Below are 14,168 nucleotides of genomic sequence, written 5' to 3'. Positions count from 1 at the left end.
GGCACCCCAGGCACCAGCCAAAGTGCCTAATAGGACGGTAGGTCAGTACAGTGTCCTCCGCAATGAAAAGAACGCTTGGTGAGATCAAAACACTTAACAAATCTGAATATACTCCCTCATCCATCATCCAAAGGGCTGGTCAGAATCTTATGTATTGATTGCCAAAAATCTGATCTTGCTGTTCAAGGAATTTTAGCTGGAAACCTTTAACTTTTAAAATAAAATCAATAGCAAAGCTGAATTTTGCTTTAAGAAATACCTTTGTAGTTTTAATGGGACAGATTAATTTCATTAAATTTCAGTATGGTATTTGGAAAACATGAAACAAATATATATATAAGTACCAAAATAATTTTAAAATTCTTAAAGATACCTGTCATAATCCTAACAGTAAGAAAATAATTATAAATCATTCTTGTTTTTCCTTCCCTAAAAAAAACCACCCCAAAATTTCATTGAACTTTCTGACAAGCAGATTTACAAAAACCAAAATTCAGTCTAAAAATAGCTAAAATTCTAATTCTCTCCAGCTGAAAATTCCTTTTGAGACATGTTCTATTCCTACTCTAACTTCATTAGGAATATCTGAAGAAATAAAAAATACATGGACTGTTTTGAAATTTTCTGGATTCAAATATCTTTCAAAGCATGTTATGTCACCTGTATTAATCAGTTACTCTGTGGCTCCTAATGATAAAATGTGTATTTTAAACATTGATGCTTCTGTTATTTCAGCAAAATATCATTCAATGTAAGCTTTACTGCCAAAGTAGGTTTACCAGTATTTCTCCTCTCACTACATTACTGTCCCAACTGTTTTCAAAAAAGCTTTTTAACCTTCAAAAAAATCCATTTGAAAAACTAACTGTGACAGCCTGTTCTCTAAAAACCATGATTTTAAATCTAGTTTTTCGGTCTTGGCCTTGTTCCTTACCCGGAGTTTTTGTCTCACTTCCCTAAGTGATTTAAAACATGGGGATGGGTTGGTGACTCTACTATTAAGTATTACAAAAGGAAAACTGATGTTGGCACACACATTCCAAAGAAGTTTTTAATGGCACCTGAGTGATATCTCCCTTATTATTTTTAATCTTTTATAGTCTGAAAATTTTAAATCAAGCCTTAAATAGTACGAAAGCCAGAACAACACAATCTAATACACAGTCGACCACATTCAGGACAGTCTGAATGCTGACACTTCTCCCATCATTTACAGTGTAATGGACATCGTTTAATATGATCATCTCCAATGACATCTTGTTTTCCTTAAATAGTTGTCTCACACTTCTACTTTACTTAAAGTTACCTGTTGCCTGCTCACCACAAAATGTATAAAATATTCTACCTTTTCCTCTTAATATTTTACAGACTGATAATTTTCATCATCAGTAGTGGATCCTTTTATTACTCACCCCCCACTCTAAAATATACCAACAATACAAGGATCATATTAGGAAATTTAGCAGGTTTTAAAAAAATGTGCTTTCTTCTCCCCATATAAGTGCCCACTATACAATTTGTGAATGATTTCTGTTACATAATATAGCACCTATATACCTGCCCCTCTAAGAATTCACCTCAGTCTTCCATGACCCTGCCTTGAAAAGTTAACAAAGCCAATAGCCAAAGTTTAAAGAAAAGCAGTTTACCTTCATAAAACCAAGTTACTGGAATAAACGGTCTTGTCATTATGGCTTAACATTAATATGGCTACAGCACGTGAGCCCATCCCTGTTTGCCTCTATTAACAATGTGACCTGATCACAACTTTTTAAAGTCTAGACTAGTTTTCCATATGTTTCACATATTTTATTCTGACACGGTATTTTAAAAACAAAAGGACGCAGACATTAGCACTATTAATGCCTTTTTCTTTAGATGCGGTTTGACTTCTTTCCTTTAGGTCTTCAAGGTCTGATTTCAAAACAGCCCATTTGCTATGAAAATATCAGGAAGGGTCGTCTTCAAAGCAATATTCCAGCTGGGCTTCTTCACTGATTAGCTGCATAATTTCTTCTAAGACATTTGTAACAGACACAACATATATAGGATTTCAGTTTCGGTTTTCTTTTTTTTTTTTCCTAGGTATGAATCCTGCTTCTTATTCATATTTTTTTCTTTTGAATATATTGCACAATAATTTCTTATTAAAAAAGGTTTATATCTCAGGCAAAAGTTTTTCTCCTTCATCTGGGAGATGCTAATGTGTATTATTTTCTAAAAGAGGTAAGTGGTTGTTTGTGTGGCCATCCTCAAAGGGGACCTAGGGAGAAAGAGACCAGAGCATCAGTTTTATTCCTTATGCCATTTCCTCCAAACACAATGCTTTATTTGGGGCAATTTTTTGTGGGGGAAAGGGGGCACCAAAATACTATTTAGAGTTAACAATGGTACTGTGAGTTCAAGATCAGTACCATTTATTCTACACCACTTACAGAGCTGATAGGTTTGTGGGATCCAAGTCTGAAACGACAGTAAATTATCTCAACTATAAATTTTCCAATTCCATGTAACATGCCTGTAATAAAAATGTTTTAATTAAATTATGCTTTTAATGAAATTATTCCTTAAATTGCTATGTAATATAAAACTAAACTAGTTATAATGGAATAAATTAAGGAAGGAAATAAAGCGGTTTGCTTTACTCCCACAGTTAAAAATAACAAGACAGTTAAATTAATTTCTTTTCAAAATTACAAGACCAAGTAATTCATGATCTTGACAAAGCAATCTCTTCAAGGGTGTTTAATAATCTCATACCCACATAATTTTGAAAAATAAATAATACCAGCAACACAAATTTAAATGCATTTAAATGAAGTAGTGACAAAGACTTTTACAAGAAAGCTAGTCATTCATTTAAAAAATATAATTAAAAGTATATAAACTACTCAGCTCCATGTAATATTGAATAAGGGTTGGGGGAAAAAAGGAACTATTTCCTTTTTTATCTATTGCACTTAACTCTCAAATTTTCATGGTTACAATTCTGCAAGTTATCATTTTTGAGAGAACTCCATAATCTTAGGGCAAAATGACCCAAATCATAAAAACACTGACTGAACTATCATAGTTTAAACTACCTTAATATATGATTTTACATATTGTACAGTTAAAAATACTTTAAGTAAGAAAATTTACATTCAAGTGTTTACTATCTCTAAGTGTCATTTATTTCTAAGTATTTTCTTGTCTAATCCTACAACACGCTTTCAAAGTAGAAACCATCATTCCCTTTTTTATAAATGAAAAACAACTTCGGAAAGGGTAGATGATCTACAGAAGCCGACCAGTATGTATATGGAAGGACTTGGACTCACGCCTAGGGTTGTTTTAGCTCATTAAATTGTCTCCCTTAAATCGCCGAATGCAGTAAACTTAGTTATGCTTAACGCTTAAGCAATTAATTTTAGAGATTTGGAATGAAGTCTTAAAGTGTAAATTCTTCATTTTATCAAAACATGAAAATGTGCATATTTCTTGCTCCTTTTAAGTAAAAGCATCTTAATTTCAGTGTCAGCAACACTTTTAGAAATTAGACCAAAAAAAGGAATGAATCTTTACCTGTTGTTGAAAAGATTCCTCCGACAATACCACAGAGTCTTACAAAAAACTGCCAGAATGGCATATGCTCTTCAGTAACTGTCACCATAAGAGAACTGAGATCATATTTCATAAATATCCCAGAGACTCCGTGGCTGCCTGCAGCATGGTTAACGACGCGCTCCTGAAAGGGAGGCAGAAGGACGGGGAGAGATGGGAGGAGGAGAAAAGCAGGACTCGTGTCATCTGGGTACTTACTTTTATAATCAGCATGAAGCCCAACACCTGTACCCCGCATGAGGGAAACACCCAAATCTTTGTACAAATTGTCCTACTGGATTAAAATCTTAAGACAATCAAATTTTTGCATTTTCTTTGTGTGGTTAGATTTTGAAGCAATCAGGAGAACAGAATCATACTTTCCTATTTTTTCTGAAAGATCACTTTACATACGAATTTTCTACTGAACTCAAGAGCTTACAGCTGAATGGCACACTCTTCATGGACCAAATCAATTAAAAAAGCTTATATTTTGATTTTAAACAAATATTTTTTATATTTATTTGTTAAGAATTTACAAAATAATATTTATTACCTGTTATTTAAATAGTCAGATTTGAAAACAAATACTTTCAGTCTGTGTTGTTCATTTTCAACTGCATAAGATATACCACAAGAAGAAAACAATGCATTAATTTGAAAGATACCAATATTTGAGTGATTGGTTCCATGTTTAAAGAAAGTTTTTTCTTTAAAAAAATGTAACTAAAATTATAAACCTACTGCAGTGTGCACACTGAGAAAGTAATAATTCTATTTCATTCCATTCAGTTTACACTTTCAAAAATCAAGTTTGCAAACTTTCTAATAAATTTCTATTATGGCTCAAAACAACCATGCCACTAGAGTAGTTTGCTATGACTTTTATGTGAGGCCCTACCTATTTTGGCTAAGCTATAACTAAATTGAAAGCTTCAGAATAAAACAATTTTATGTGGACATTACAAAACCCCTTCCCTATTAACACAACTGTGTCTTATGAAGCCATTGTTCAAGTTTCCAATAAAGTGACTTCATCTTAAAGCTCTGGTATGTCTAACCATGCCAAAATTATAAATATACGGTCAACACCTATATGAATTAAAGCTGTTTCAGGGATTACAGCGTCCACATAAAAGACTAATAATGATTCCCTTTGGGGTGCAGGACCAGTGAAGGTCAGTTCTTCCCATTTCTGTCTCCCTCATCTTCCACTTTACCAACTCCAGTTACTCCATTTTTATTTTAAAGTGCAACTCAATTATTTTAGTCACCTTATCAGCACAAATCCCACAATGGTCAAACACTCTGGGATTCTATTTTTTAAATTTAATTTTGTTACTTAAAATACATTATGGAGATAATACAACAATTTCATATCAGCATACAGATATCTCTTTCTCTCTTTTTAAGAAACTGCATGCTCCTCCATTGTGTGGATGTACCACACAATGAAGAGTCTCATACACACATCATTTTTGTATTTTTTACTTGATCTTTGCATTTAACTTCTAGAAGAAGGATTGCTGAGTCAAAGCATAAATGCATACATCATTCTGTAGATATTGCCAAACTCCCTTCCACAGAGACTATGCCATTTTACATTCCCATACAATAAAATGTGCACCTATTTTTTCCGAAAGCCTTGCCACTGTGTGGACTGATGTTCATTCAGGTGGTGCTAGTCTTAGTGAGAAATGGTATTTTCCCACCCCTACAGCAATGCAGAAAAGCACAAAATACACCTGTTCACACTTGACCTAGTCTCGCTGTATGTGTAAACACATACACAGTTACACATACTTTATTTTTTCCCTTGAACCATGTAAAAAGTTATAAACATGTAACATTTCACTCCTAAAATCTTCAATATTTAATCTCCTTACAATAGGGAAATTTTACAATTATTGAGGACACAGCCATCACAAATTGCAAGACCATTAAGAGAAAATTCTATATTGAGGAAAACAAATTTTTAAAGCACTTAAGTGTTGCCTCAGAATTCTTTAGAATAGTATTTGAATATTCACCATTCTTAAACGCAATTAAGAAAACATGACCCCAGAATAGATGAGAAATGTTAAACCATGTAGTTACAAAAGGCTGATCCTCACTGTCATATTTATTTATAAGGCAACTCCACCCTGAGATTGCAGAACATTTGTCCTCTCAAATGGACAAATACAAGGCACAAGTTAAAAAGCCAAACCCTCAAAATCTGTTATTTGAGCCACAATAACCATGTTAGGTTAGATGCATGCCCTAGGTTAGACACATTAATTAAAAAATAAATAACAAATACATAAATCAGGAAATCTTCTGGCAAATAAGAAAATTGCAGCCTTGACTGGTGTGGCTCAGTGGATTGAGTGCCAGCCCAAGAACCAAAAGGTCACCGGCCTGATTCCCAGTCAGGGCACATGCCTGGGTTGTGGGCCAGGTCCCCAGTAGGAGGTATGCAAGAGACAACCACATATCAATGTTCCCTCCCTTTCTTTCTCTCTCCTTCCCCCTCTCTCTAAAAGCAAATAAATAAAATCTTAAAGTAAAAACATGAGAAAACATTACAAAATTAAGATATTAAGAATATCTCAATGTATTGTAAGAATATCTTAATGTATTTAAAAATACATGAGAAAACATTACAAAATTAAGATATTAAGAATAAAATACCACCACAGTTTAATAATTTAGACTTAACTGAACACAAAACCTTCCAGATTTAAAAAAATTTACTTCTTTGTTTGCTCTAGAACATACTAACACCTATTTCTGATATTTTATTATCTTAAAATAAAATGTTAGTGTATTTCAAAATTCCCACAAATTTTACAAGAGGGAGGACACCAAATGAAACGACAAACTTATTTTGTAACAGGAGGACTATAAAATGCTAAAAAAAAAAAATGATCAGTTGGATTTAACTTACCCTTTCTGTCACAGAAAACTGATGGGTATCTGCTGAAATTTTATATGTATGTAGTTTTGTTGGCACAACTGTAATGAAATACTGGAACATCCGGTTGTCTAGAATAAAACAAAATGTGTTTCTTCCCCCATCAATACAGTAGCAACAAAACTATTGCCACATATATCCTCCTTCTATTAAATACACTTAACCTGAAATTTAATGCTACTTGTGACTTAATGTCTAAAAAAATAGTTTTAAAACAATGAATGAAATCAAAATACTAATACTTGATGAAACAAGTTCTCAGTAATCATAAAATAGTCACACACACACATCTTTTATATTTAAAAAGATTACTAGGCACTTAGATACCTTTATGGTCGTTATTATCCTTATACCAAATATGGAAAATAAAAGTAGCATTCCCTTATAGTAGAGAAACTTATAATAATAATAAAGTTACAGTACCATACTCACTGCATGACAAATTTTTAGTTTATACTGATATCTTAAGATAGGTAAATAAACCAAAGTTGAATTAGCTGGCTTTTGGATAAATATATAAGGAACTGATACCACAGCAGAAAGATATATAAAGAAACTTCTCAGTGATGGCCTGGGGTTATTGTGTAATCAAAAGGATCATATTTACATAGTCATTAAGCATTTTAGGTTTAATACAAGTCATAAATACCAGTTTATTACCAATTATTAATTTTAAGTAATTAACAGATAATACAATCTAAAACATTAACTCTCTAGGTCTGTATTATAAAAAATTTAGTTAGATATGTTAGTTTCCAGTAGATAAGTAATAGTGCCTCATTATGTTTGACCTGCAAACAAGTGTACTTCACACCACATGGTAATAACTGTCTATGAGAACTATGTGCATGAATAAAATGTACTAATTTTAAACACACAGTTTGATACATTTTAACAAATGCACTCATCCATGTGATCACCACCACAATGAAAATATAAGACATTTTGATCACATCAAAACTTCCTTTGCATTCCTCTGTGGTCGATACCCTCTATCTCTGACCCTGGGCAACCACCTGTCTATCTCCTCTTGTCAGGGATTAGTTTTGCCTATTCTAGAATTTCATTATAAATGAAAGCATACATTGTATGTCTATTTTTTTTTTCTCAGCATGAATAAACTTTTATTTCTAAAAATCCATTTTCTCTCCTCTTACCTCGGTGTAATTCTGAATGGGGGAGGGAAGGGTAAAAGTAGGTAGGAGGGAGAGAGGTATGCATAATGGTTTCTTCAATAAACCAAAGCCTATTTCAACTTCACCACTTATTTCTCTTACAACTTGTACCACTGTAACTTTCAAAACCAAACAGTTCTCCCATTACTAATAAAGAAATAGTGTCTTCTAACGAATGATTATTTTTTTGACCAGTTCTCCCATTGCTAATTTCTACTTAATATCCTAAATATTATTACAGACAATGTTGGTGTGAAAGAGTGTCAACTTTGTCTACCACCAATAGAAGGAGTATCAATTGCGGATGGTCTTTAGTTTCATCCTTTCAGTTGTTCTTTGATGAGGTGAGTTGCTCAACCTACGCTTAGTTTTAGGTGTTTTACAAATAAACTTTATCATGTCATAGACAAAGAAAGCGAGCTAAAAATGCTAGGAAAAAAGGTGTTTAGGTATTAAGTATTTATGAAAAAAGATGACATTGAGAGGGGTGAGGCGGTAACCAGTGCTGTACGTATGGGAAACCTTGGGAGGAAGGACAGAGGAAACCTCTCACTGTCAGTGAGGAGTGAAGTATCACTGCAGTAAATAACAAACAAGGGTCAAAGAAACAGGACAGGAAAAACTGGAAACCTTTAACCAGTGGCCAGACAACTACTGAAGGCCTATTTGTACGATATTAATTCAAGAGAGGGCTATAACTTTGTTAAATAACTTAACTACCAGGCTGGGCAGAGGGTGGGTAGGTGTGGAAAATGCAGCTGAATGACATTTTGCTGCAAGCCGTAAAATGTTCCAAAGGTTTCAGATCTGTCCAAATCTGCATGGTTTTAAACGTGTAACTGCTAAGTAATCCCCTCAAAACTTCTGGAGAACATCAAGGAGGAGGTGGTTACCTGAACACAACAGATTTGTAATGCTGATCTGTTTTTTCTCTTTTGGAAAAAGAAGCCCAACAGAACATATGTTAGGAAAAAGAGTATAGTATACCTGCTTTAAAGCTTTGAATAACTCACTCACTCATCTGGTGGCATTTTATAACAAAACCGTAAATACCTACTAGTCTTTGAATTTAGGAACATGTGACATAAAGTGAGCCTTTTGAAAATTAATGTTTATATTTAGTGCCACTTCTGTAGGGAAATTTATAGTTCATTTTAGCATCTTGAAACAAAGTATTATTAACCAACATGTTTTCAAATGAGCATCTCTTAAAGTAATATTTAGTGCATTTTGGTGTAGAATGAACATATACTTAAATTAAAGATGAGATTATAATGAATGCAGTTTATAATTTCTACTCACATTAATGAATTCGGTACACTTAAGTTTCCTTAAGTGAAAAAATTCTCATACAAACATAATATATTCATGAATGAAAGTCAGTATTGTAAGTGTAACATCTGATTATGAGACTATGCTAAAAGAGTAAAATACTGAAAAGAATATTAATAAATCTGTTTGGGTTAATAAAAATGAAACCCTTAATTCTAGTTCTGCAAAGGTTAGAATTCCTACTAGCACAGGAAGCTTTAGACATCCCTAAAAGGTCTGACAGGTGGGGCATGCCATGCAGTATCACTGTTTAAGAAGAGGAAAGCAACCAAAACCCATCATGAAAGTCAAGAATAAATTATTTGCTAAAAAAGTAGTAATAATAATAACCCACCCATATTTGGAAAAACTGATATTTTAAGTGGAATAGAAGGTTAAAACAAAGTAAAAGCTATCTCTGCTGTAACGTACAACTTCTGTGTTAATAACCAAAAACCATTCTGGAATAACTCTAGGTTTCTGATGTTCGTGAAGTTCTCCAAAGAGGTTTCTAAAATGGTAAATATACATTTTAGAACTTTGAACCTATACAAACCAGGAAATTCTTCTTGGAATGTTGAAACTTTCTTTTATTCTAATTCTTTCTTTGGTGAATCTAGGAAAGAAGTTCTGCCCTACTGACACATTAACCTTTCATATATTGAGAGAATTTTTTTAAGTGCTACTTCTTCTCTAGCTTATATTTAACTCTAATTTCTTACTCTGTTCTATGGATTTGTTTTTAACATTTAAATTTTATCCACTAGTAGGACAAAATCTCTCCACACACATCTCCAATTAAAGGTTATCAACCACTTCAACTACATAAAGATTTATCTGTTTATTTGTTACAAGGGGGTTAAGAAGAGGATTAAAAATATATTAGTATTCAAGACATAAAAACACTGCCTATACACAGATTTCTATAGCAAATATTAAGTACTTACGATCTACAGCAATTTTTTCAGTTCCGTCTAGAGGATTAACAATTCCTGGAACAAGCTCTCCAAAAGACAAATGATCTATTCTGTGAGAAAAGTTGTATGCTGAGGCAAAAAATAAAGGCAATAGGTAGATAAATTATTATTCAAAACACATATTATACATGGGTTCACATTCTTATCTACTTTCAGATGAAAACATCTAAAATCTGCAAGTATAATATAATATTTAAAACTGCATTAATTTTGAGAAAAATGCAAATAAATATGTGGAAATTAAATGCATGTAAGTAAATTCTGATAAAATGCTATATCTCAAATTTCATGATTACATACAAATTAAGGTCTAGGAAATAATATTACATCCAACCCTAATAACCTAAAAAGTTAAGTCTTTCTTGGTTCAAATCATCACATAATAATAGGACTGTGTTGTCAAATCAGGGATACCGATGAACCCAAATATATTTGGATCAGGTATATTTTTAATACACTGCTAAATGGGACCAAGATTTTTTTGACCAAATATACTGCTGACTTTTTATGGAATTTATTACTCTTTTATTCTCGAAAGCAGACTTTAAAAACTAAGTTTTATGACAATCATTAGAAGAAACTAACTTGAATACTTTATACGTACATGTGTATGTATCCATACTTAGATTTATGTATTTCCTTCATTATCCATAAAAATTAGCAGAAATGTGTACAAAGTGATAAAGGCACACTAAGGCTCTCTCCCTAACTGTGGCAACCTCTGAGCCATGACTAAACAGAAATACAAGTAGCTTAAAGACAAGAGAAAATGGATTAGAGCCAACACATTTATTATTTACTTTCTCCAACAGGTATCTGTTTTCAAACAGCCCACTTTCGAAGCCCTACCTTGCACCTGTGCTAAAAATTAAAAAAAAAAAAACATTTTCAAGGACATCTTCATGGAAAAAAATCTCAGAAACTGCTTACAGTCATGGTTGACAAGTGCTGCCAAATGTGCATGACCTCGGGGATGTGGAATTGCCCTGAAAGGAGGAAAAAAGATTAAAGTAATAACATTCAAATATATAACTAATTAAAATCTGAAAAGGGATCTTTCCTAAGTCATATAATTTTCTTAATATAAAATAAGAACATACTTGGCCTATGATTTAAGTAGGTAAGTCTACTCATCTCAGCGGTATTGTAAACTGAGGGTAGGAAAACTTTCTGTAAAGAGCCAGAGAGTAAATATTTTAGGTTTTGTGGGCCAAAATGAAAAACTGAAGTCAGTATGTAGTTAAGTACATAAATAAATTTTCACAAACTTCAAATGAGCACAACTATGGTCCAGTAAAACTTTATTTTGGATCCTGAAATGTGAATTTCATGTATTTTTCACATGCTATGACATATTATTCCACATAAATTTCAGTGAAGGAAAGGCTGCTGAAAACTGGACAGCACTGAGGGGAGACATTTTCAATTGTCACAGTTACTGGGGAGGAATTCTACTGACATTTAGTGGCTAGCAGCCAGAGAAGCAAGGGATCCTGCCAAGGCAATGACAGTCTCACACAATATTGTCCCGCATCTTGCATGACTTGCAAACATTCTAAGTGGCACCACATAAGTGAAAAACCTATGAATAATAATCTGAGTCTAGAACTTAACTCCATTTATCTATACAAAGTAATTGTTGTAGTTTCCACATAACACTAAATTTCCCAGGAAACAGAGGCAATGTTATATTTTGTTTTGTTCGCAGTATTACAAGGAGCTGTTCCTTATTTCAGAATACCACCTCATCAACAGAGATACCATTCATGACACTTGAGTGGCCAACATCTGTTTCAGTCTGCATTTGCAGCTGTTGTAATGAGTCTTCATTTAAGTGGCAAGCATCTGTCTACTTCATTACTCTATCTAATGTAGCCATGATCAAGGATTTGCATACTGAAATAGTTCTCATTTATAATACAGTTGAGAATAATTCTGTACCTGAGAGGTAATGGGAGATTTTTTTTTTAATCAATATTGAATTTGGCAAATCTAGTACCAGATTATTAGGAATGGTTTACAGGATACTTCAGAGGTGATAAGTATAAGATGCAAACTAAATGTTTTTCCATTTGGCTCTCTTATTGCTGGTATGAGTTATCACATGAAGAGAAAAGTGAAACTGGGAACAAAAAAAATAATGTAGAGGTTCATAGTCTCACACAATATTTGTTAAAGTTTCCCCCTTTCAGTTAGGTTTGGAGTAGGATATTGCTTGTATCCAAAGATGTAATAAAATCTAAATTTCTCTGAACCAAGTATTATTTGCCTGTATGATACCCAAACATTCTAAGATTCCCAGATACAGACTGAAAATGGAGACAATGAGTTCTGGCAACAGTAACAAAAAATGAATGTTAAAAAGAGTAGGACAACAAAGAAATGTGTGATATGATCAATGTAAACACTAAAATAATTTGCATAAAAGTCTAATGCGCTGTCTCTCTCTCTCTCTCTCTCTCTCTCTCTCTCTCTCTCTCTCTCATCTTCTGCCTTACAACCTTCCTCTCACTGTGGATGCCCTGGTCTCCTTTATGTATAGAATTGCTAATCATCCACTAGTCTGGACACTATTAAGGTCTTCCTCAATAAAGCCTCTGCTGACCTGCAGAGTAGGTCAGGTACCTTGTTGTGCAGTTTCTTATCAGCTGCACTTCTCCTTTATAGCCTCAATACAACTATAATTAAATAGTTGCTAGTGCAATTCACTGTTCAAAGTTTAGATTCTCTCAGATTGTCAGTACCACAAGGAAAAAAACCTTATTTTTTTTTCACTCTTTCATCCTTGGTATCTAGCATGGTACTTTGTACAGAGCAAGTAGTCAGAAAATGTCTCTTACAATGAAGACCTGTTCAGTCCTGCAATTCAAGATGGAAAAGAAGAAGGAAGGGAGGCAGGATCAGAGAATCTATTTATTCATTCAGAAATTTACCAAATATTCACTGTATAACAGTTTCTGTGCTGGGTACTGCTTATGAAGGTAAATGGTCTAATATTTTTCCTTAACTTTTACCTAAGTTAACTTTTCCCCAGACACTACTAATTGCTAACTACATCAAAATACTTGTCTTAAATTAGTTAGGGTTATATTTTTGTGATGATCAGCAAACAGAAGAACCAAGCAAAAACCTAATGCCATCCAACAAAATGAACAAATTAATGAAATGTCTAGGTAAAAGCTTTCAGGCTACTAAAACTTGGTTAGTAGGTCTTAATTCATATTTACCTATAGCTCATTTACTTTAACATATAAAATATGAAATGAGTATTTAACCTTTGTTTTGAAGTAGTGTTTAAAGTCAGTAGTCTTCTTTATTCTGCATTTAAAGCCCTGAACAGCAGTCTTGAGACATCAAAAATACAGATACAAAACATTTTAACCAGTCCTTTAGCAGTCTTATAATATTATTTTAGTCAAGAATTTACTTTTAACAAGCTGCCAACTCATCTAAAGTATTTTCAGTAGGTGAAAAGAACATACTTGCCCACAGTAATGTGAAAGTTCCCTGCTACTTTATTGACATACAGATGACCATGAATTCTGCAAGCATCTGGAGGCTGTGATGGATCATCTTCCCTATTACAACAGGATATGTTAGGGTTACTTACAGCATGTTTAATACTGTCATCAATATTGATCTGTAAAGATCAATTTTCAGGTAATGTCTAAATATCAGAAGAAGTTTTTCGAAATCTATACATTTGTTTAAAAAAAGCATGTATCTAAAAAATGGAAAAAATCATATAATTATCACACATATATTACATTTACACAAATCTAACATTCCACAGTTCTTCAAATCTAACCAAAGGACAAAGTCCCATGAAAGAAGACAAGACAACAGGTAAAGAATAAGTCCAACAAAGACAAACTTTCATCATCTGTTTTTGCCATTTTAGGGAACTGGGGAGGAGAGGAATAGAAATGAGGTAAGGGAAAGGCAGGCCATCTAAGTTCAAATAGACAATGACACTTTCTTCCTAAGCAAATGTGAACCTTCTGTATAGTTTTAAACTTAAATGATCATTTTCATTATTATAGCATTTCCAAATATTAGCTATTCTAATCTATAAAAGAAAAAAAACACAAAATGTACACGTCATCATAATGGGAAATACAATTAATTTGTTCTTAAAGCATAAACTAGTTTTATATGGAGGTATAA

At 33.1% G+C, this 14,168-nt stretch overlaps 1 protein-coding gene across 1 annotated transcript in view; it reads right to left on the bottom strand.

Annotated features, from left to right (window-relative positions):
• Positions 1-1,037: 1,037 nt before the first annotated feature.
• Positions 1,038-14,168, bottom strand: part of ERGIC2 (ERGIC and golgi 2) — a 40,648-nt gene continuing 27,517 nt past the window's right edge. The window contains exons 8-14 of the mRNA XM_028532195.2: positions 13,484-13,579; positions 10,932-10,987; positions 9,972-10,070; positions 6,512-6,609; positions 3,565-3,727; positions 2,436-2,518; positions 1,038-2,263 (exon numbers count right to left, since the gene is read on the bottom strand). Of these exons, the coding sequence (XP_028387996.1) occupies positions 2,201-2,263; positions 2,436-2,518; positions 3,565-3,727; positions 6,512-6,609; positions 9,972-10,070; positions 10,932-10,987; positions 13,484-13,579 (658 nt within the window). The 3' untranslated portion in view covers positions 1,038-2,200. The remainder of the gene's footprint in view (positions 2,264-2,435; positions 2,519-3,564; positions 3,728-6,511; positions 6,610-9,971; positions 10,071-10,931; positions 10,988-13,483; positions 13,580-14,168) is intronic.

Source organism: Phyllostomus discolor, chromosome 2, assembly GCF_004126475.2.
Source record: "Phyllostomus discolor isolate MPI-MPIP mPhyDis1 chromosome 2, mPhyDis1.pri.v3, whole genome shotgun sequence".
NCBI classification, from domain to species: domain Eukaryota; kingdom Metazoa; phylum Chordata; class Mammalia; order Chiroptera; family Phyllostomidae; genus Phyllostomus; species Phyllostomus discolor.
The sequence above is the reverse complement of the archived record's forward strand: the minus strand, read 5'-3'. Positions and strand labels throughout refer to the sequence as shown.